This window comes from Lotus japonicus, chromosome 3 (genome assembly GCF_012489685.1).
Source record: "Lotus japonicus ecotype B-129 chromosome 3, LjGifu_v1.2".
Taxonomy (NCBI): Eukaryota; Viridiplantae; Streptophyta; class Magnoliopsida; order Fabales; family Fabaceae; genus Lotus; species Lotus japonicus.
In genome coordinates, this window is record NC_080043.1 from 95,540,063 (window position 1) to 95,563,890 (window position 23,828).

The following is a 23,828-nucleotide window of genomic DNA, read 5'->3' on the forward strand; positions in this document are numbered from 1 at the left end:
TCACATTTTGTTTTCATGTCCCTTTGCGATGGATGTTTGGCGCGGCGTTTTTCAATGGCTTGGTTTCGACATTGTTCTCCCAGCTGATGTAAGGTCGCATTTTATGCAATTTCTGTTTGGGGGAAATTCTGGACAGAATCAGGTACTGTGCACAATATGGGTGGCTGGTGTTTGGACTATTTGGTTACAAAGGAATGATGGGATTTTCAGGAATGGGGTCAGAAGTGTTTCTGCTGCTGTGGAATTAATTAGGTTGAGAGCTTGGCAATGGATTACGGTGAAGAAGAAGGGATTTACCTACTCCTGGTTTGAATGGCTGTCTAATCCCTTGGTGTGTATTAATTCTTCATGAGCTGGTGCAGGTCCTCTTTTGTGTTTCTGTTGCTGCTGTTGCATGAGCCTCGTGGTCTTTTATTGATGCTCCTTTGCTTTACATATGGTGGTGCCTTTAGAGCATCTCCAATGGGGGTTGCTTACATCCAGTTGGCAACTTAAGCAACGTTGCTTATTTTGAAGCACCACTAGAGCAACATGACGTGACAGTTGGGTTGCTTAAATTTAAGCAACAGTTGCTTATTTAAGCAACGGTTGCTTATTTTCTCTCTCCTTACTTTTTGACTAAAAAATCATATTTTCTCTTTCATTCATGTACTTGTATAGTGTCATTATCTTGAAATAATATAAATATAAGAGGTATAATGGGACCCAACTAAAAGTAAACTAAGCAACCGTGGTTGGAGCGAATTCTGCTTGGGTTGCTTAAATCCTATGTGTCAGTCTGGACCCACCGAAATAGTTTTTAAGCAACCCAACTAGCAACTATGCATTGGAGATGCTCTAAGAGAGATAACCTCACAATGATCTAGATGTTCTCGACTCGAACATGATTTCCTTCAAAGAAAGACGTCTTACTCAAAAAGAAAGTAATTTTCATTTTTTTTGGAGGTAAAAATAATTTTCATATAGAATAACTGTTGATTGAGCACAAAAACAAAAACAAAAAATGGAAAATATAAACAGATTTTGACTCTAGAAGTTTTAATTCAAGTCCTAGTATTGTCGCCCATGAAATACACTGAGATATTCATTTTTGTTTATAATGTGTATTTTTTTCATATTCTTAGTTATTTTTATAGATTTACTAAAAGAAGAATAATGAATTAAAATAATAAAATTTATTTTAAATATAAGAATTGTCGAATCTGCTTCACATCGGTGCTGTCATGCCTGAAGCCGATGAGTTTAGTCAATGTTCTTGGGAGTTTATGCATCTTGGAGTTCTGGAGGATTTGTTTTATATTTTTTTAAGCCAAGAAAAGGTTTTTACTTAGACATCCAGTTAACTTTACTATGGAGTATGTATATGAATCTCACATTGAAAATAAGAGCTTACCTAGAACAAATTGACGCCCTTGATTGACTAAATCCCAAGATAATTTGTACACTTGGTATTTTAATCATTGCACCTTGAATTGCTCTCAGTTGCAAAGGTCTTCAGAACTTACACGTAAGCTACTTAACGCTCAATTCCTAGTCTTCCATCAAACATGGTTCTTTTCAACTGTGTACCCAATCTCGAACTTCATCATTAGCTTCCCAAGTTTTTGATCTTACACAGATGAACTATCACAACTTAAATTTCTTCGTTATTTTCTTGGCTTAAGTACGCCACCATCTAGTTTGCGTATAAGCCTCAAAGTGTACACACCAGTTGATTGCCTCTGCAATTTTCATTCTAAGTTTAATAAAGTAAACCTAATGATTTAGGAGAGCCTAACAAATTTAATATAATCAATCAATATATGAAAAAGACTAACGTCGAATCGTGTAGTGCAACATCTATATACCTATTTGTATTCTCATCATTTTCACTTTCTATTAATCCACCTTTTTTTTTTAACTAAATGTCCAATAACATCTAAAATAAAAAATAATAAAGATTAATAATAAACTACAATGTGAGCATGTCATGCTGCTATTGTATGAGAAATAATCTAGTAAGTATTAGTCATTAGGAAAACCCGTTTTACTAAATTTTTTTACCTGGTCTGCAGAATCTTAGAGAGTCTTTTTTGCCTGGTTTTACTTTTTGGATCCCCTTTGAGGAGGGTGAATATCATGTTTATATTCTCATCTTTATTTCAATACATTTTCACTTTCAAAAAATGTATTAGTCATTAGCGGTTGTCTGAATTTTAGGAAGTGGTACAAAATCATATTTTGCTCCAAGAATTGTGTCACTTGTAGTCTCTTTTACTTTTGAGATGACCATTAAAGTAATCTTGTATTTATGCTTTGTCGCTTTACATTACTTAGCAGATGTTTGAACCATAAAATTCTGAATCATATAAACTTGTCCTTCATATAATGTGTCACTAAATTATGCTATTTGAATCTGGCCAAAGGTTGCGTGGATCTTCGAGTGTTGTTTTATTTTCAAAATGAAAATTTTCAACTATTAAAATTCATGTTTTTGTATGGTAGAAATAAATAGTTTGAATAACGTACCATGGAAATGGGAAAAACTATGAAAACATAATACATGTTCATCAATTAAGAGCAACTTAATACTATTAATAACTTGAGATTTTTTGAAGTTTCTTATTTCCCACACATGAAGCACACGAACTCTGTTCTTTCCTGCGGAAATATCGGATACTTTATGCAAAGTTTGGGTCATCCTACATAACAAAAAATTGAGAATATAAAATTTTTTTGTTAGGTGTTTCAATTTTACACGATAAAATCAAGTTGAAAATCATCATGAAGAAAAAAAACATGTTAGAACACATATAAACATTCTAGGCTAGTACATCAATAGTTACCCCTTGAATATATATACGTGAGAAAAATGGCTTGAACCTTGAGCCTTTGAAAAAAACAAAAGCAAATACATAAACAAAGCTTATGTGAATAGCACATGTGGAATGAGTATTGACACTTATTTATATAGGTTAGTGGGAGTTTTATTTTTTGTAAGATGTTCTTTAATATTAAGTTTGTCTTTTTTAATTTCATAACTCATAAGAAATAAATAATAATAAATTTATTTAAAATATTTTTGAAGTTAATAGTAGAACTCTATAGAATAATATTAATGATAGAATTTCAAGAGGAAGAGATAGATGAGTTTTTTTATTGAATAACCTTTAACTTTTAAGGTTTGTTATTACTATTAATTATCAGTTGATTAGAGCTTTAACAAATCTAAACTAATAAAATGTATCTTATGTTGATTAGAGCTTTAACAAATCTAAACTAATAAAATGTATCTTATGAAATTCTCTATGTTTTTTGGTGATATTATATTTAATATTAATTTTGTCTTATAGAATTTCATAACCAATATGAATTAAATAGTAATAATTAATGTTTTATATTATTGATATTGTTCAATTTGAAATATATTATTTATATTTATATGTTTTGGTCTGCTATTATTTTTTGCACTATTAACATATAATAGTTTCCATCAACATCTCTATAATATTCTTCAACCTATTATGTTTTCAATTTTAGTCTTAAATTTTTATTACGTTATTAAATAGATATTAATATGCATAACTTTTACTATTATAATTTACTAATAATATAAATAAAAATAAGTAATGTACCAATGAACTTGAACATTCTTCTATCAAATTTAAGTAAATTTTCTAGATTTAACATTGGTTTGGAGTAATTTAAGCCGATGCAAGAACATAATGATCTCAAGGAACTTACAAAACCTTGATGAGCAAGTTTGGGTTCTTTAACCGCTGTTTCTTTCATTTTTCTTCAACCCACGCCTCTAAAGATGTATTTGTCTCTATTAAAGTGGGATATCCCTCCTTCTTTTCTGGTACCGATAAAACAAATTATTTAAAATATTTAACTCAAACTCTTGTCAAGTATAGAAGAATATATGGATGAGACACAATGATATCAATTTTTAAGGATAAAAAAAGCATAAAAAGAGTAAAGCCGGAATAGATACAACATCAGGTAAAGATAACAATCATGATTTGAAAGCTTGATCATCCTCATCACTCGTATCATTATTGTTGCAACAACTACTCTTTAAGGGTGCATTTTCCTAGTCAATACAATTTGTCTTCCAAGTTGTTCAACTATGGAAGAAAGAATCCTTCATCTTGGTTATTTAAACCAAATTGCAAACACAAATTTTTAATTTTGTGTTTCAAAACCATGTAAAAAATGGTGCAAGTTGAGTCCTCACCCAACAAAATGTCAAAAAATGTGTAAGTTGAGTATTTTCCTACCAAAATAGCAATTTGTAAATTCAAGCATGAATGTTTAAGGAAAACTACATTTTAAGGGAAAAATACAAACATATTAGTTATTTCTTTACATATTTGTCTCGCTTTGCTTGTTTCTTCATAACACACTCATTTGTCATCTTCTCCACTCGTACAATTTGAACCTGAAATTAAGAAAAACTAAACGATAATATTCAAAATTAGAAGCTCAAGCCTTTGTAGACCCGCTCACTTTAAAAAAAAAAGAGAAAACATAACATAAATGATACCATAGAAGGGAAAAGCAAAAAATATATCGAAGAACATTCATCATTTGGAAGCTTGATCAAGCTTGAAGGGTTAATGATTGATCTACTTTAAACTAAATAAGAGGCAAAGTAATGGTAAGAAAACCACAAAAAATAGTATGAAGCAAATGGGTATTTATACTCGTAGTTTAAGGTTTAAAGAAGATTGAAGGTCTAAAAAACTGAAGAAGATTGAAGGTCTCTTCAAAGGTTCTAAAAAATTGAGCTTAGTAAATGCATTTGGGAATGCCAAAAGACAATGAGATAACTATGAAACTGACTTTTCTCCTGAAGCTGAAGAGTTGCCACAAAGTTATCAACGACCAGGATTGAATCCTTGAAAAATTATGTGGATTTTTACTAAAATACCCATGCTGAAAATTAGGTTGTAGTGCAATGGATTATTGAATGACTGGCTTGCCCTCAAGGCTGCAGAAACTTTGCTTTTATAGATAGATAGATAGATAGATAGATAGATATAGATATCAAATTTAATAAATAGTCTCTTACATTATCTATTCATGGATTCTCCCTTAATTAATATTTCATATAGGTTGTTACGTCATAAGTAAATCATATTATATCATAAATTAATAATACAAATATAAAAAATTACTTATCTGTCGCACTTTATGTTAATGTAACAAATATATCAAACCATATTGTATTATATCATTAACAAATATAACAAATTGAACACCATATCCATAATTTTGGCAGGATGGAAGTGTAGGGGGTGGAAGTTGACAGGAAAATGAGAAGTTTGTGTGTTTGGGAGAGAGATGAAAAAGGAGGGGAGTGAATCCTTGCGTTTTTCTTGGCTCTGCTAGGGCATCCTGGGAGAGAAATTTAACGTATAGAGTACTTCAGTCTGTTTTAATTGTTGTTTTCACACCGTTTCAATCGTGAAGATCTTTTTGTTTTTCTAGTGTGGCCTACTACTACCTAAAGTTGTTTATTCTCAAACTTGTTTTCTTGGTTCCATATCTATGGCGGAATCAGCACTAGGCTGTTGGAAGATGGAGTGGTTACAGATGACTCTCTTCCTATTGCTCTCTTTGATGATGGTGACATTGCTGATGTTGTACAATCTTACGCACATTGTATAGTAGGGAAGATGATTACAGAAAAACCAATTCATAAGGGTTCCCTTCATAATGCGCTGTGTAATATTTGGTGTGATCCTAAAGGTTTCAAACTGGAGGAAGTTGGGGAGAAAACTTTCTTGATACACCTATCTGAAGAAAAAGATGCTAGAAGTCTTATCCAAGGAAGTCCTTGGGTGTTTCGTAACTCCTGGCTTTTGGTACAAGAATGGAACCGTCTTATTGATCCAAGTGATATGGTGTTCACTAAAGCAGCAGTATGGGTTCAACTGTGGGGACTACCACTTTACTACCGTACAAGAAAGATGGGAACAAAGATCGGCTCGTTCATTGGAGAAGTTTTGGACGTCGACTTGTTTGAGATGCCTGATAAAAAGGTGATTGTTAAAGTTCTGGTTGAAATAGAAGTCACCAAGCCCCTTATGGACGGAATTCACAGTGGTAGCCATAAAAATGGTCTTTTTTGGGTAAATTTCAAATATGAAAAGCTTCCTCAGGTTTGCTATTTTTGTGGAGTTTTGGGTCATGGAGATCAGTTCTGCCTCAAAGCAATTCAGGCTGAGACCGATTCATCAATTATTTCAAGGGATCTTGGACCATTCTTGCGAGCAGGTGTGTCTGGCCGCCGGGTTCCTGGAAGTTTGATTAATGAAATTGGCTAAGGCCGAACCTTTACTCAAAAAAAAAAAAAAAAAAAGGAGGGGAGTGGAAAACCGTACATGAACAGTATGGTGTCAGATTTCTGACTTTTTTACATCAGTAGTGTAATTTTCAAACTTATTTACCAATTTAGTGTAAGTTTTAAATTATTTACGGATTTAGTATATATCGTCACTAGCATTAACGATTTCATTAATATTTTTTTTGTTCTTATGAAATCGTCATTGACATTGGAGATACCTCCTTTCTTTTTTAATAAAATCGCCACTTGCTGGGGCGATACCATAATTTTTTTTTTGACTCTGTTCGTTAGTGACGGAAAAACGTCCGTCACAAAATCCTTGTATATAATATGTAAAGAAGTCACAAACAATATTCCGTCGCTAATACTTTTGCGACGGAATAATTTCTACTCTACTATCCATCGCTAATTTTGTTTTTTATTACTCACTAGGATTTTGTGACGAATATCTTCGTCGCTAAATATTTTGCGACGGATATCTTCTCTCCTCACTTTCCGTCACTAATACCTTTGATATTATATATACTAGGATTTTGTGACGGACGTATTTCCGTCACTAATGAGTAGAGTCACAAAAAAAAATATGGTGTCGCCCATCCTAATGGCGACACTAAAAGGAAATATATATAATATTTTGTTAACGCCAATCGTAATGGCGATACTAGAAAAATATATATGTCGCCAACGGCCCTGGCGATTTCTCTAGAACGTAAAATAAAAAAAATATATATATCGTCAATGCTAGTGACGATTTACACTAATTCTGTAAATATTTTAAAAGTTGCACCAGATTGGTAAATAAACTCCAAATTTACACTACCATGGTAAAAAAGTCCAGATTTCTCGCAAGATAGCCGTGAAAATGGCAAAGGAAGAGGGGTTTTCTACAAAAAGATATGAATACCCCTTTTTAATTTATTCTTTTTGTGAGCAAAACCTTATCTCATTCGTTCATTGTTTTAGATTCTGCTCCAGCCCGAAGTTTAGAGAAATCCTCAAGCTCCATAACCAGGTATAAGCTTTTTCCTTTCAATTTTTCTTTACCGTGCTTTTTGCCTTTCATGACCAGATGCTGAGATGTTGTTCCTAGTCTGAATGGTTTCTCCATTTTTCTATATCCACCACTATGGATGTTTCTTTCTCTTGCAATCAATCGAACTTGGATCATTGGTATTATTTTTTATTACAACCATATCAATCAAGAATCCAATATTGTGTATCTCTTCCTATCTGATGTTTATTATTATTTTTTTCATGAATTGGTTTCTCCCTTTTCTATTATCTTTTTATTGTCATCAATCTGATCTGATGTTTATAACCATCTAATCTCCCTTTTTATTTTTGTTATCTGTTTCCTTTTGATGTATTTGTAAAGAACAAGTGGTGACAAAGAAAGTTGTCTTCACGGTAATATTTTTTTAAAGAAGGAACATTTTCAATTTGGTAAGGAGTTTTCAATTTAGTAGAGAACCTTTTTGATCTATCAGATTCTATTAGTCCTATTATTTGGTCTTTATTATTTCAATTTGGCAAAGACTTTTCTAGCTTAGAGGAAGTTTTATTTCCTTTGATAAGGGATGTTTATTAGCCACAATTTCCCCTACAAATGGTACAAGTATATGTATCAGACTTAAACTATTGATCTTGCATCTTTTGTATATTATTTTCTATCTTTGTATCTTGGGACTATAAGGGCAAAGTCATGAATGATCTTAACCATGAAGATGACATAGAGGACACCATGGATGAAAATGATCTACTTCAGTCCCAAGTTACATAAATCACAAATGTTGAATTAGGGATAGACATGCAAATTTTGACTTATGTTAGACAACAATTAGAATGTAGGCAATGTCTCTGTTCTGTAGTTTTATTGTACTATATGGTCCATGCTTTGCATATGTTGGAAATGATGTCAAGATACATGCATAGTTCGTTTATGGAGAGAATTTCTGAAAGAGAGACTAGGCGTTCCCAACTAATGAGGCAATTAGTAGAATCAGAAAGAAGTAGAGATATCATCGCATGAGTCCTCAAGCATTTATGTACTTGTGTCAAAAATTAAGATGTACTGGTAGGGTGAAGGATTCAACACGAGCTATTGTGGAGGAGCAAGTGGCTAAGTTCTTGCACATTATAGGTCATAATGTGAAAAATCGAACTGTGTCTTTCTTTTTTCATCGATCCGATGAGACAGTTAGTCGCCACTTTCACAATGTTTTGCGGGCTATAATATCATTGCATGATGAATTTCTGGTCCAACCTTCTGGGGTAGAGGTGCATCCTCAAATACTTAACAATAGTAGGTTTTATCCTTATTTTAAGGTAACAACTTTTCTCTTCATATTCGTGTAAATGCATTGTAGCCCTTTAATCTTTTATTAACTTATATTTCTAACATATAAATATTGCTTTTAAAAAGGATTCTATAGGATCCATAGATGGAACACATATTCGAGTGATGGTTCCTAGGGCACAAGCACCTCGATTTCGTGGCCGAAAAGACTACCCAACCCAAAATGTCCTTGCTGCATGTGATTTTGATATGAAATTTACATATGTCTTAGCTGGGTGGGAAGGAACGACATCTGACTCTAGGATTTTAAAAGATGCTTTAACTAGAGAAGATCCACTAAGAATTCATGAAGGTTTGTGGTTGTTTGATATTGATCGATACTATAGTCAAAAGTACAATATAGAATATCAACACGTCATATGTTCATTATAATTTTTGTAGGAAAATTTTATATTGGGGATGCGGAATATATGCTAAAACGTGGTCTCCTCACACCATACAGAGGTGTCAAGTATCACCTGAAGGAGTATTCAGCTCGTGGGCCACAAAATTATAGAGAGTTATTCAACCTTCGACATTCTTCTCTTCGGAATCTTATTGAAAGAACTTTTAGAGTTCTTAAGAAAAGGTTTCCTATAATATCTAGTGGCACTGAAGCTCATTATTCCGTTGACATAATGACAGACATAATACTTGCTTGTTGCATTTTGCATAACTTTTTGATGGAAGTCGATGTTGACGAGCAGCTAATTGCGGAGGTAGATCGCGAGTTACAATAGAATGAAATGGATACATCCTTTGGTCAAGTGCGAGATGAGGACTATAGACAAGGAGCACTATTAAGAGATAATATATTGCTATTGAGATGTGGAACATGTACCACCTCAATTAGCTAATATTTTATAAATTCTAGTTAATCTACATGGTTTTAGTTCTATGTTATGTATGTTCTGAATATTTATACTTAAGTTAATTTATGACAGTTGTTCCATTTGTTGTTGATTATTTACACATTGTTATTTGGATAACCTTTGTTACTTACATTTTCACGTAATTTTTTTTATGATAATTATTATTGTCATAAACTTGTTTTGTATGTATTTTAAAAATCACCTAGCTTTCACAATGGCAAGAATATGGAATACTTCAACGAACCCCACACAACAGCCTAGAGAAAATCTTAGATGGAATGATCATGAGATGGATATTGCTTTGCTTCATGCACTGAGTGAAGAGGCAGCACGTGGAAATAGATCTGATGGACAATGGACTACCGAAGCATATGCAAATGTGGTTGAGTCATTGAGGTCATTAACTGGTCCACACATAACAAAGGATAATGTAAAAAATCGGATGAAGTCACTGAAAGATCGTTGGAAAAATGCTTTTGACATGTTCAATGGGTTGAGTGGATTTGCTTGGAATCCCATAACTAGAAAATTTGACGCTAAGGAACAAGTTTGGGAAGAGTTAATCAAAGTAAGCACACATTCATTAAACTTTTTATTTATAGTTCTATCTTATATATGAAGTTCTACTGACCTTGTCTTATATATTAATCAGGCTAATTCTAATGCTGCTAAGTTTAAGGATGCCCAAACACTATGACATGATGAAAGAGCTATTTGGTGCTGACAGGGCAACTGGGAAACATGCCATGACTGCAAGGGAGAAGATGAAGCAATTGGAAAAGGAGAAGGACTGTGCTAACCTTAATGATAATTCTGATGATTTAGGCATGAATGAGGCAAATTTTAGTATGTTTGATGAGATCCTCATTCAATCGCCAAATGTGGAGTCCTTCAGCCCTTCTGATGTTCCATCACATCAATCAACTGGGACTTCGGGGTCTAGGGGAACAAAACGCAAAGCTAGTATTGCGGAGGTTATGGAGACCCAATATGAAAGAGTCTCTATAGGCATCAATGCTTTGTCTGAGGCAGTTAAGGATGGGAATCAACTGTCTAGTAAGCTACATGAAGTGGCTGAGAGACAAGTGGTTGTAGCTGAGAGGCATGTGGCTATTGCTGAGAAGCAAGCTATTTTTGTTCAGAAGCAACTTGAAATAGCAGAAAAAGGCTTAACTATTATGCAGCAAAGCAAGCCACGCCTCTATACTGAAAGTGATGTTTGGGAGTTGCTGACATTATTAGGTGTAAATAGTGGATATAAGAGAAAGTGTTACCGTTTTCTGTGTTCAAATGAACAAAAAGATCGAGAACTATTTGGGGTTCCTCCTGATGTGCAAGTTGTGACTTTGCTAGAAATGATGCAAAGAAGAGGGAATCATGTGAAGAGGGCTTTGGGATGAATAGTAGTAGCATTTTTTGGCAGGGCTATATGTATCTTTTTTGGAACCCTTATAACCAATGGTATGCTTATATGTATTTTGAAGAACTGGCTATGCATATGATATATGTATAACACTGTCTTGTATTTTGAGGGGTAGCTGTAAAGTGACTAAAGTCTCTTTCAACTAGGATGTGTGTATATGTATTTTCAAGAACTGGCCACTATATGTAGGTATTTCAAAATATGTATGGATTATGTCTGTATTTTATAATTTATCCTATTTAGTTACTATTTTATGCAAAAGGTTATAAGCGTTTTCTTAGATCAGTTTTGGTATGATCATATTTCAATTGAATTTAAAGGAGCCTTGCTGTATTGGTCAGCCACTGCCTTGCTACTTTGGATGCAGTCTTGCTGGTAATGGGCTATAGTTCTGGTGAGTGTTTTTGTTGATGACTTTCTACTTTAAGGTGTTTTTTATGTGGTTTGATTTTTAGCTCTCATGAGAGGCTTGTTCTTATGGTGCTTTTCAATCTCTTATTCAATAAAGTTTATTTTGCTGTAAAAAAAAAAAAAAGGTGTTGGCTTCATCCAATTTTGGTCCATTTACTGCTATCTCCAGTTATGAGCAATTGGGTGTTAGCAATTGTGTGTTAGTCTATTTAGTCTCTCTGTTTAGTATTTTACTTGAGAGCATAGTTCTTTTGCTTGCAATCCAATTATTTACATTGATTGCCTAATAAGAGATCATTGAGTAATAGAACCAAACTTTCTTTTGTACCATTCATGTACTTTCATGGATGGGAGTAAGGTGTTTCTGAACTGACTTTATTTTATCTATTTGATCAGCTTGTGAATGATCACTCAAATGGTGGAGGAAGGCAAATAATGTTTCAAATTGTTGAGGAAGAGTGGTCTTTAACCAGATCAAAAGAGCTATGCATGCATGCTTATAGTTGTTCTATGATTAAAATGTATGACCTTTTTATGCTGGACTAGTACAATTTTTTTTCTCCTGTAACTTTTTTTTCTAGCGGTAGGCTTTCAAACTTCCACACTAGTATTTTTGAATGTGGGAATAACTAACCTTTGGAACAATTTTTATTCGTGTGAATAATAATAATAACAGTGTAGTTTACGTCAATGACTAGTTATATTTGTATTAATTAATCGAATTAAAAATAATGACTAATTAATGAACTAGTTTATATAACTATAATAACTATATAATAATATTAATAATAACAATAGTTTAGTTTCAAAAAAATAATAATAATAATAACAATAGTTTACGTCAAATAATAATAATGATAATGGTGATATAAATATCAAGGCAAACTTTTACATGCTGTTTTGTAAGAGGGGTTACAATGTTGTTTCTCAATTACCCAATCAATGAATGCCTTGGTGTAAATGAGTTGCCTTGTCATTATAACTTTTGAAATTTGAAATCTGGCCCCTCAACTATTTGTATTGTGAATTTTATATTTATATTAAAAAATTAAATGTTTGTTTTATGATATTCAAATTGGGGTAAAACAACTTAATCTGTTTGTTTCAAAAAAAAACTTAATCTGTTTTCTCTTTAAAAAAAAAACTTAATTTGTTTTCTTCCAAAATAATAATCTGTTCATCTTCTTCATCGATGAATCCCTCCCCATTCTCCATGTCCATCATCATCATGAACCACCACCACAAAGTCTAATCTCATCAGCCCCATCCTTCTTTTTTTTCTCCTTTCATTCCCAATCCTCTGCTTTGCAAGTTGCATCCACCAGAAAAACACTCCTTGTCTGCTTTTGTACGAGGGAGAACCAAACCCAGGTAGAGATTTTTGAAGGATCCCTGTCGAAACTAAAATTGGAGGTTGAAGAAGGCAATTGAATGAAATTAATCCCATAAAATCTATCACGTTCCTTATCTCTTTGAATCAGATTATGAAATCTAAATCGTATATCAATACCCAGCCTCCTCTTAACTCTCCAAAAAAAAAAGCCACTGATTATCTCATCAAAGCTCAACAAAGATGCATATCCTGATTGCTATTGAAGTGCCTACTGCAGAAAAAGGGGAAACAATGGCTGAAGTTTATACCAGCAATATCCTTGTTTCAAATTATATTTTCCTAATTAAACAGTGAATGCGTTTAAGGTCATCCATTCACCATGTAAACCTTGCAGTGGGGTGATTCACGTTCGGGCTCAAGATTCTTGCTTGAATTTCTCATCATAACTTTCTATTCTTTATTACATCAGATTAATTTTGGCTGTGATTTTCACTTCCAAGTACAGCCCAGCAGCTTCTTGTGCGTGTTTGCATCTGTTCCTTGATTTCTCAGGTCTTTATCTCATGACATGTTAATTATGGTATTCTTCCAGTTCCAGCGATGACAGTTTAGGCCAGGAACTATTCGCTAAGTTTATTCTCCTCCAACGCAATGTACTGGTCTGTCCTCTAGTTCCCCACGAATCCACGATCTCAGTTTGACGATAACAGAAACAAAAGAGGGACATTGATGGCGTTAGTTTAGGAAATTAGGATATTAATGATAGTGGAAATAATAATCCACATGTTCAATTCTAATTGGCAATCAGCAAATAAGGTACTGCACATAAGTTTTGCCCTAATTTAAAAGTGTCATGTGGGCCAAACATAAGAAATGTGACACCCCTAATTTTACACTAAAGAATAATCACATAACTTCACTTATTTTAACTAGAATAATAAGGACTTAATATAATAACTTCGTTGAAGACTTGAAGTTAACATCATACATTCAGAAAATCCTACAATACAAGTTCCAGTCTTACATTCCAGACACTTCTCAAAATAACATCTATAGTAATTATAAGGACTTAATATAATAACTTCGTTGAAGTATAACATCATACATTCAGAAAATCCTAGAATACAAGTTCCAGTCTTACATTCAAGACACTCAAAATAACATATATAGTAATTATCGTGATGTTCTCAAACCCCAAGAGGTTCCTCATACGAGCTAAAGCTTCTTATCTGAAAAAAAAACATGAAAGTAAAGGAATGAGAAATTTTACAATGCTCAGTGATGATTTTTTAAAAAGAAATCTCAAGTCATAAACAATGAGTCCCAATCAGATTTATAGCATATATTCGTATGAACTATAACAGCCAAATCAATAGAAACAACGACCCCATGTTTTTAAACAGTGACTGGGTATCGGTGGGACTTGTTGAACAAAAAGAAAACACACAATTAACATCTCCAACTTATATTTGTCCTATTCAGATATTGATGCCAGCATCATACCAAATTTAAGCAAACCAGTGGCCAAGATATGCATAAGATCCAAGAACTATAATCACTTTGTTTTGTTTTCGTGGTGTTTCTACTTTCTTAGGGAAGAACGGTAGAGAGGTAGTAAAAAGCATTATAGCAAGATATAGCATAGAATCAAAATGAGTTCAATAATGTTTGTCAATTTCATAAGTACAGCTCCACAGTGCAAAGCAGTCTTGTGAACTGGGTTCAAGAGAAAATCATGTTAAGAATATACAAAAGCATATAAAACAAAACTAGAAGGACATGACCAATAAATTATCAAGGATTAGTTCCCAAGATGGTCTAGTCGAGTTCAGACATTAATGTTTATTAGTAAATATTTTGCTGTAGAATTCATTACTTTCTCTAACATTAGCCATTGAAGAGATAAAAATTAAATCAATCAGTATAACTCAGGCATGACCGAACAACTCACCTTGTCCCACAGGAAAAAGGGACTATGAAAAGAGAGCTTAATCTATGGCATCGTGATATATTCAGCTCTCACCTTTGACAGAGTTGAACCCACAGCTACTATAATAGCAAGTTTTCATCCGAGACTCAGTTCCACCAAACCTATTAAGAAAGGATAGAGATCAAATGTTACAGTAGAGACCAAACACTCGGCAAACAGATCAAAACTTAGTAAAGAATAAATTTACTCATGAACAAAACAATCACCAAAAGATAAATTATCCATCAACACAATAAAATCAAAAGTAACTCTAATGAACATGGGCAACACGATAGGTGACACTGAGATTTAAAAACTTAGTCGCACAGCTCACACAGACTAGGGGAACTACAAAATGCAAAGCGCCAACACAACCAAACTCATATATACAGAGATACCTGCAACTGACTTCACACAGACCACAAGGGGGTCACTGTAATCGGATTGCAGACAATTCCTTACAAAAAAATTATCTTTTTATTTCAAATACTACAGGCAGCCAATTGCAAACGAAACTCTCCTCCCAAAGAGTAAAATAAATGGGAGCATTTCAAGCGATTAACGAAAAGTAGATTTACCTTTTATGATAAAAATCAAGAAGACAATAATGGTGGTGGGAGAGAAGCGGTGTGATGACGCTGAAGCATATGAACACTTTCCACCATCAAGTAACAGGCCATCCACGGCTATTTCAGCTAGCACAGACAGAAGAGCATGAATTTGAAATTTCCTGACATCAATTTCATCAAGTACTTTAGGTAGCTCAGAATCATTGAGATTACAGCTCCTCAATGTGTTTTGAATTACCCAACGCGTCTCATCGTACCTTCTAACATGATATAGAGCTTTAATAAGAGCAAGCACAGAGAACATATGAGGATCAAAACCATAATGCACCATCTCCTTGTACATATTATATGCCTTATCAACATTAAGGCTTCTAGAATGACTAAATATTAACAAATTATAAACTGCTCCATCTGGCTTATAATTCCCGTGAAGCATTGTGTCATGAGCTCTGGCTGCTTCATTCAGTAAACCCCTCTTGATGAAACCTTTGACAAGTCCTACCACACTCTTGAATTCATTATTACTGCAGTTCTCTATCAGAGTATCATATGTTATATAACTTGGCATAGTCAAACACTGATTATAAATCATACACAAAAGATGCATCTTAGCTTCTGTTGTCCTAGCTTTCTTAATAAGCCCATTCAAACGAGCACTATAGGTAACATGACTTGGCAAATAACCATTTTTTGAGACTTCACGATCAAATTCAAAAGCCATTTCCAAGTTACCTTCAGCTAAATACTCATTCATCAAACTAGAATAAGTATCCTCATCTGACAGGTCTTCCATAAGCGATTCATATGTGTCTTCATCCAGCCACTGGATGTTCTTTCCAACCATCTCCAGCATCAATTTATACGCCTTCCCCGGCTCCCCGATTTTGCAAAACCCGGATATAACAGTGTTATAACCAACAGCGTCAGGGGACAAACCCAACTCAGCCATGCCCCTCAAAATCCCCAGTGCATCCTCAACCCTCCGCAAAACACAACACCCATGAATAAGCGCGTTGTATGTGACAAGAGACGGTGAAAACCCAGTAACAAAATTAGACGAAATACCCTTGTGTATCATTTCATCATTCAAATGAAAAACCTTACTGAATTCACCTTCAGCACAATAAGCATTAATCAACATCAAATAAGTACACTTATCTGGTGAAAAGCCGCCGCACAGCATCTCTCGGAATAGATCAAAAGCTTCGGGCAGTCTTCCCTCCCGGCACAGGGCTCGTATAAGCATTGAAAACGTGGCAGCATTAGGCAAGATACCCTTCTCAACCATCTCCACCTTCATCTCAAGAGCCTTCTCAACCTCCTGGTCGAATACGCAAAACCCAGATATAATAGTGGTATAACTAACAACATCAGGGGACAAACCCCTCTCAGCCATGCCCCTCAAAATCCCCACAGCCTCCTCAACCCTCGTTCCCCCCCCACGGCAATATACATAAAGAAGGTCGTTGTATGTAGCAATCGAGGGCGAAAACCCACGAAGAATCATTTCATTCAAAACCTCATGAGCCTTAACGTTCTGCCACTTGTCGCAGAACAAATGAATGAGAGACGTGTAAGTCCTCTCATCAGGGGCCAAACCCTTCCGATTCATCTCCTCAAGCATCTTCTCTGCCTCTATTATGCTACCTTCCCTGCACAACCCCTGAATAATCGCATTGAAAGTCGGCTCCACACCCTTCTCAGTCGTTGCTTTCAATAACCCCGACGCATCCCCCACCGCCGATTCTGATTCTAAGTTCACAGCGGCGGCGGCGAAGCCGCGGATCATGACGTTGTAAGCGTTTACGTTCGGCGGCGACACGCCGTTTCGGAGCACGTAGCGAAAGGTTTTGGCGGCGGCGGTAAATGAAACACGGAGGAGCTTCATTGGGTAGGGATTTCGGCAGCGATCATGCAAATGACCTAATCTGTTAGGCACTTAGGGTTTTGGTTTAAGTCTTTGCTGTGTTTCGTTCTCTGTATCCTTCGTTTGTGCCTGCTCTGCTCCTTGCGAGCCTTTTGTACCCTTCCTTTGGGCTTGGGTTTATAGCCCATTGTATCTATTGAAAGGCGCAGTTTTTTATTGTTTCATTAAATAATTACTTACTTTTAAAAATTAATCACTTATATAATTTTGAAGGCTTTTGTAGTTTGTTGCCATAATGCCATTACAGCTTTTCAGTACTTTTATATTTATTTATTTACTAATATGGTATATATTGCCCCTCTCCGTGCTGATTCTATTTTAATTTTTATAATTTTTTAAAGAATTGCAATAACATTAGAGTTTAATGGATATGCACCGACTGTGTAAAATAGTTTTATACAGTCATTCAATCAAAGCATGTCATATATGAGAGATAATTACATTTGACCTTAATTTTAATTAAAAGAATAAGATATTTTCTGATTTGGCGGAATTCAATTGGATGTCTGTGTAAAACTATTTTACACTGTCAGTGCATATTCATTAAACTCATAGCATTATCATTTTATCATTTTTATTAAATTGCCAGCATGGTTAGTGTTTTTCTTATTTTTTTTTATTTTTTTAACCAACCAGGTTAGCGTTTTATTACTTTCTTACTTTTTATTTAAAAAAATTGCCAATTGACTTATATATATATATATATATATATATATATATATATCACCAATTAAAATTATATTTAATCAAATTAATATTCACACACATTTTTGTGTCTTACTCACTTTTGCTACATCAAAAAAAAAAAATTTGAACCAATATTTAACGATTAGTGCATAATTTAATTCAAGAGAAAATTATAGTTTTCAACCTCAAGACTCTTATATGTCTTCCCAGTTTAACTCAAGATTCTTAATATTTGCGACATCATTCGTCACACCACAATCAACATACCAGCTGCTGTCATACCCGACGTCATCGTATGAATGCCCAGCTACCACAACAAGATAATGATGTCTATCCTCCTAACTTCGAATCGAAAATGAAGAAAATAAAAATCAAGTGGTGGAAGAAACTCAAAGGCAACAACCTCTATGTGTGCGGAAAAAAATTCATTGTTGCATCACAACAAAAATAATATTTTCTTGAATTAAATTGTGTAAAGCATAATATTTATCTCTAAATATCGGTTTAAATATTTATAGTTATAGTGTTGTAAAAGTGAGTAAGGCACAAAGTGTGTGAGTATCATCAATTAAATAAAAATTGTTGATTTAAATATATATATATATATAAGCCAATTGGCATTTTTTTAAGTAATAAAACGCCAACATGTTGGCGATTGTTTAAAAAAAAAAGTAAAAATAAGAAAAACGCCAACCATGTTGGCAATTTAATAAAAAAAACGAAAAAAAATAACTAAAACGTCAATTCTATTAAAAAAATTAAAATAGAATCGCCACTAATTGTGGCGATTTATATCAAATTGGTAAATAAAAAAAGTACCACAAAACCGTAATTTTACGGCAAAACTATACTACTTGAGTGCAAAAGTTAATGTGGAACTGTTTACAAGATTATCAAGGTTTTGGAAAAAAGCAGAATTTGATAGGAAATAAAAATTGATAGGCAAATGTTAGCAACTTTTATCCGGGATCCTTCACCTTTCATCTCACCCAACATTTATGTCTCTAACTCTTACCACTTGAGCTATTATTCGGAGACTGAAAAAAAAACTTCAAATTAGTAGCTTTTGAAATATCAATTACTATTATTAATGCTTAGGGATGACAACGGAACCCGAACCCATGGGGCCCGCATGAACCCGATTTTAAGGGAAACCCGAATGATTGAGTTTGGGTTTGATGTCGATGAAACTCGCACCCGAACGTGAACAAAATATATGAAATTGTAAAATTAGTCTTACATATCAATTTAACAACTTAATTTGTTAATAAGTTTGACAATATTTGAACATTATGGTATCATATTTTTTGGCAAAAAATATATAAAAGAATTTTTTTACAACAAAATTACAAGTTGCATTTTCTTTTGCAAAAAAATATATACATCGTGTTAGGTTAAGACTTGAATTTGAGGCTATAACGGGTTTGGATAAACGCGAAATCCAACATGTTTAGATTTAATATGAGAGTTTAAGTCTGGGACACACCCGACCCACTGTCATTAGGGGTGGAAATAGGCCGGGCCGAGCCGAGCGTTGTGTGGCCTAGGCCTGACCTGCATTCTCTTTTCATGGCCCAAGTCTGACCTGTGGTCTATCAATATGCCAAATTTTACGGTTCGGCCTGGCCTTTTATAAGGCCTGGCCTGGCCTACAAGCCTATTTAACAGACAATTATATCAATAGAATGTCATTAGATTGGCGGTCTAATAAGTCTTTTATATATCATTGCACTTTCTTTTTAAATAAAAATAGACCTGTAAAAGGTGGTGACTTGCGGTTTGGAGGAGAGGTGGACTTGGCAACGGCAGACCGGCAGTGGTGGTTGGCTGCAGCCTGCGTCCTGTGCGGTTGATGATGTGCTATGTTGAATATGTCTGGAACCTTTCTAATATAGGTTAGGGTAGGAACTTAGGGTTTTTTTTTTATACTAAAGTATACATAAGTTTAAAAAAATCAAATAATATATTATTATATTATATTTTTTTATATTATTAATAAAAATAATATATAAATAGGCCGGCCTATTAGGGCAAATAGGCTTTTTTAATAGTTTGGGTATGACCTTTTTAGTTAATCAAGCTTTTAAAAAAGCTTAGCCTGACATTTTTAATAAACGAGCCGAGTCGAGCCTCTAACAAGCCAAGCCATAGGCCCCTGACGAGCCGCCTGACCTATTTCCACCCCTAACTGTCATCCCTATTAATGCTCGTGTGCTGCCTAGTCAGAGGAATATAAACGAATGAAGAAATTGAATAAAATAAAATAATGAAGGAAAAATTGGAAAGAAATACCTCAAATAAAGTTATTTTCTTGTGTAGATATGTCGAACTATGAAAGATCGTGCAAATTGTAAAAACAAATTGAACAACCTGAGAAGTATTCTGGTGCTATAAAAAATGCCGACAAAAATAAAAATCCGACATGAAGTTAGTTTTTTTTTTTTTTTTTTTTTGCTTAAAAGAGGAAAACTAAAGAGAAGCGTCTAAATAGTAATACAGAACGTATACATCCGATGACATAGAGAGAGATTGCATTTTTTTTTTTTTAAATTGAGAGATTTGCATATATGAAACACTTATAATAAACAAAACATGTAAGATAACAATCAATCAAGTTCACCACTTGACATAAAAGTAATTGAAAAACAAATTAAGGAAGTCATTAAATATTACAAAGAATATCCTTATATTACATTGATTGTTATCAATAACCAATTATAAAAAAGATTAAGCAATTGGGTAAATAACACATTTTTTATAGGCAAAATATTAGTGGTTAATTGTTAGTAATTACTACAAAAGCTCCTCATCAGAGTTTGAACCCTGAACCTTCATCTCCAACACTTATTTTTATCATTAGCTCAACCAAGTGAGCTACCCTCCCACCCGAGTAAATAACACATAATTGTTATATTTGTAACTGTTGTTGTTGAACAAACTTTGACCTCATAAACTATAAAAGTGGTCTGGATGATAGGAGGTCTACAACATGATATGTATTTACTCTTGCAGGGGACCTATATGTTGGAAGTCCTCAGTTCAATACATAGTAGTTATGTCTACAACTGAGCAGAATATATGACAATAGCTGAAACTGCCAAAAAAGCATTGTAGCTCACAGGGTTAATGAAAGAGTTGGGTGTTGAGTAAGGTGGAGTTCAGTTTCATTGTGATAGTCAGAGTACTATCTATTTGGCAAACAATCAGGTGTATCATGCTAAAACCAAGCATACTGATGTGAGGTTCCACAAGACAAGGGAGTTGTTGACATTCAGAGAGACATTACTTCAGAAAGTTCACAGTTCAGTGAATACAACTTGTTACATGTTTCTTAGTGTTATGTAGGAACTACACACGCTAGTTACCAGGATATGACATTATGCAATGAATCTTCATAGGGATTTGATATTCGCTAAGGTGGAGACTGTTGAGCATGATTCATAGGCAATGTCATTGGGGCAAAGGGTCGTGGTCCGCGGAGAGGCCCATATTTTTTCATGGTTAGTGTGCTAGGAAACTAATGTTCCTTTTTTTCCGCTTGGTAAATTGTTTAAGGAGATCGATGTGTTGTTTCTCTTTGTACTGCATATCTAGTTTTCAGGGCATAAAGAGTGGGCTAATGAAGTGAACTTGTTGGGGTGATCAAGCAGTGACGGATGTAAGTAGAGTACTATGAGGGCAAGTGTCATCACTTGAATATAGAAAAACTAGGATTATAGCCCGTTGCCGTGCGAGCACGGACGAGCGATTCTATGAGTTATAATTTTTAATTCAATAATTTATAAAATAAATAGATTTATTTACATACCTATGGTAATTAATATTAATAATGTTTGCAGCTATGAAAAGATAGGTGATATTTAATTATTTTTTAACTTTAGTGTATATTAGATAATACATAAACACTAGAAATTAAACCCGTGCGTTGCACGGGTTCGTTGTTAATTTGTATTTTTTAATTGTAATATTTAAATTTGTAGAAAGGTAAGAAAGCTATTATTTAGAAGAAGATTTAGAATATATGTATAATTAGATATAATTGAGTTATGATATTCTCGCACTTTCTTTCTCTAATAAGGGAAAAAAGGATCAAACAGGTAGATTTTTTTTTTTTTTTTGCTTCATCGGAAGAAAAAATAGGTAGACTTCTATTAAGATTGAAATGAGAGTAGTTTTTTTTTGATATAAAAGAAATTTAATTACTTAATTAGATTAGTATTGAAATGAACGTGGTAGTCTACTATTTTTTTTCTAAAATTGATTTAGTCATTGCAGGGATGTTATCAGTTGTGCTAATTTTTTTTTTATCAAGATTGATGTGGTTGTTTACCATTGATGGTGGCATAGAAGTTCTTTTAAAATCACTTTCACGAACATAAAAATAGATTCTATCTAACTGCAGAATGGACGTCATTTGTTCCCTTTGAATGATTAAGTTGATATTTGTTTTCCATAATATGACAATATTGAGGAGTGAAAGTATATAAATTTATGTGGCTCACACTTTGTTACTGATTTGTGTCATATAAATATAGAAATGATGATATATTTGTATGATTTCAATTGAATGAGAAGAATTGTTTAGTAAATTACCATATATGTGAAACTCACAATTTTATTTTCCAATCATCTGCAACAGGGATATATCACTAAGTAATGTGTGTTTCTTGTTGTTGTTGATGATCTTTCTCCTGCAATAAAGAAATAAGAATGAGTAATTTAAAAAAGCAATTTTGAAATTAAATAAAATAATTAAAAAATGACATACTTGTTGAAGTAGTTAGAGACAATTGCCATTTTTTTCTCACCAGCAGCTGAAGTCTAAGAAATATGAATAATTTGAGTTTGTGAGTGATTTCACTGGTTTGTTTATATAGAGATATAATAGATGCATGGTTCAATATAATACATTTCATTTTTTATTTATTTAATGCAGATAGTTTAATAGCCTCCTAACATTAACAATTTTATTCAGTTTTTGACACTCGTATTGCCATCATGCCACTATTTTTAATTTGTTAGTTTTTCTTCGGAGTTACTATGTTAAGGAATTCTATGAGTTTGTGAGTTTAAGAAAAATAGACATATAATATTCCTGCAGAAAATTGGACAGCAAACTAAGACCATTGCATATCAAGATTAATTTTGGCGGAAGTATGCTTTATTGTTAATAGTTTTTTTTCTTGGACTAAATTGATATTAGTTTAAAACTAACATTAAATTTGATTTTAATTTAAGGTACTGTGCTAAAACCATTTGCAGATATAACTTTGTGGTATGTTACACTTTTGGCATGGATGTTACTCTTTTGCTTATACATTTGATATTTATTAAGTTTAAAACTAAAATCACCCGTTCATTCACTCACTAAGCTATCTCATTAAAACACCAGTTTTTTTACTAATGTATGTAGGTTCTCATGTGTATTTGTACTTAATACTTAGCTCAAGTGAGCTTTACTAATATATATATATATATATAGATAGATATTTTTTTTTTGGTAAAACCAAATATATATATATATATATATAATTACTTTGGGAAATAAGAGCCCCAAGTACAATATAGATAGATATATATTGATAGAAATTTTTTTATTTTAAAAGTATTTTATCTAAATGATTTATTAATAAATATTATTTTATTTTTTATTTTGATTTTTTAAATTTGTTAAATGCAAAACTCAAGTCAATTTTAAGTCTATGAATGTTGTTATTTAATATAAGTAGTTGAATAGGTTTTTATAATACAATTTTTTTCAGTTTTTAATTTATTAAATTTTTTATTTTTTAATGTATTTAATACATTAATTGCATGCAAAAACACAAGTGTGCTTTACACATATATATATATATATATTTAATTATTTAAAATGATTATATAATTATTAATCTGAAATATAAAACAAACTCGTTTTAATTTAAAAAATGTATATAGATTCAATAGCAGAAAATACAATAAAAGTCCT

General features: G+C 33.2%; 3 protein-coding genes across 4 annotated transcripts; 2 read left to right on the forward strand and 1 right to left on the reverse strand.

Moving 5' to 3' along the window:
- Window positions 1–7,216: 7,216 nt before the first annotated feature.
- Window positions 7,217–11,225, forward strand: LOC130747789 (L10-interacting MYB domain-containing protein-like). Its single transcript, XM_057600822.1, has 3 exons — window positions 7,217–7,346; window positions 9,748–10,109; window positions 10,194–11,225. Exons 2-3 carry the CDS (start codon window positions 9,756–9,758, stop codon window positions 10,236–10,238), a joined length of 399 nt encoding a protein of 132 aa, XP_057456805.1. The 5' UTR covers window positions 7,217–7,346; window positions 9,748–9,755; the 3' UTR covers window positions 10,239–11,225.
- Window positions 7,283–9,619, forward strand: LOC130747788 (uncharacterized). Its single transcript, XM_057600821.1, has 3 exons — window positions 7,283–8,659; window positions 8,757–8,982; window positions 9,072–9,619. Exons 1-3 carry the CDS (start codon window positions 8,360–8,362, stop codon window positions 9,407–9,409), a joined length of 864 nt encoding a protein of 287 aa, XP_057456804.1. The 5' UTR covers window positions 7,283–8,359; the 3' UTR covers window positions 9,410–9,619.
- A 2,445-nt stretch (window positions 11,226–13,670) lies between the features above and the next one.
- Window positions 13,671–17,250, reverse strand: LOC130747790 (pentatricopeptide repeat-containing protein At5g39710-like). Of its 2 annotated transcripts, none has more exons than XR_009022473.1 (3): window positions 15,256–17,250; window positions 14,660–14,799; window positions 13,671–13,937 (listed from the first exon to the last, which is right to left on the reverse strand). XR_009022473.1 is itself a non-coding variant. In XM_057600823.1 (3 exons), the coding sequence occupies exons 1-2, from the start codon at window positions 17,132–17,134 to the stop codon at window positions 14,774–14,776; spliced, it is 1,905 nt and encodes a 634-aa protein (XP_057456806.1). In that variant the 5' UTR covers window positions 17,135–17,250; the 3' UTR covers window positions 13,671–13,937; window positions 14,732–14,773. The 2 variants fall into 2 exon arrangements, 1 of the variants encoding a protein (XP_057456806.1); XM_057600823.1 differs by having other exon boundaries at window positions 14,732–14,799.
- Window positions 17,251–23,828: the final 6,578 nt, after the last annotated feature.

Excerpts from the sequence above, each read along its gene's own strand:
- LOC130747790 (XM_057600823.1), bottom strand. The coding sequence starts at position 17,134 with ATGAAGCTCCTCCGTGTTTCATTTACCGCCGCCGCCAAAACCTTTCGC. Across the intron at positions 14,800-15,255 it reads CTTGATTTTTATCATAAAAG|GTTTGGTGGAACTGAGTCTC; the intron begins GTAAATCTACTT and ends CTTTCTTAATAG.
- LOC130747788 (XM_057600821.1), top strand. The coding sequence starts at position 8,360 with ATGAGTCCTCAAGCATTTATGTACTTGTGTCAAAAATTAAGATGTACT. Across the intron at positions 8,660-8,756 it reads GGTTTTATCCTTATTTTAAG|GATTCTATAGGATCCATAGA; the intron begins GTAACAACTTTT and ends GCTTTTAAAAAG. Across the intron at positions 8,983-9,071 it reads TCCACTAAGAATTCATGAAG|GAAAATTTTATATTGGGGAT; the intron begins GTTTGTGGTTGT and ends TAATTTTTGTAG.
- LOC130747789 (XM_057600822.1), top strand. The coding sequence starts at position 9,756 with ATGGCAAGAATATGGAATACTTCAACGAACCCCACACAACAGCCTAGA. Across the intron at positions 10,110-10,193 it reads TTTGGGAAGAGTTAATCAAA|GCTAATTCTAATGCTGCTAA; the intron begins GTAAGCACACAT and ends TATATTAATCAG.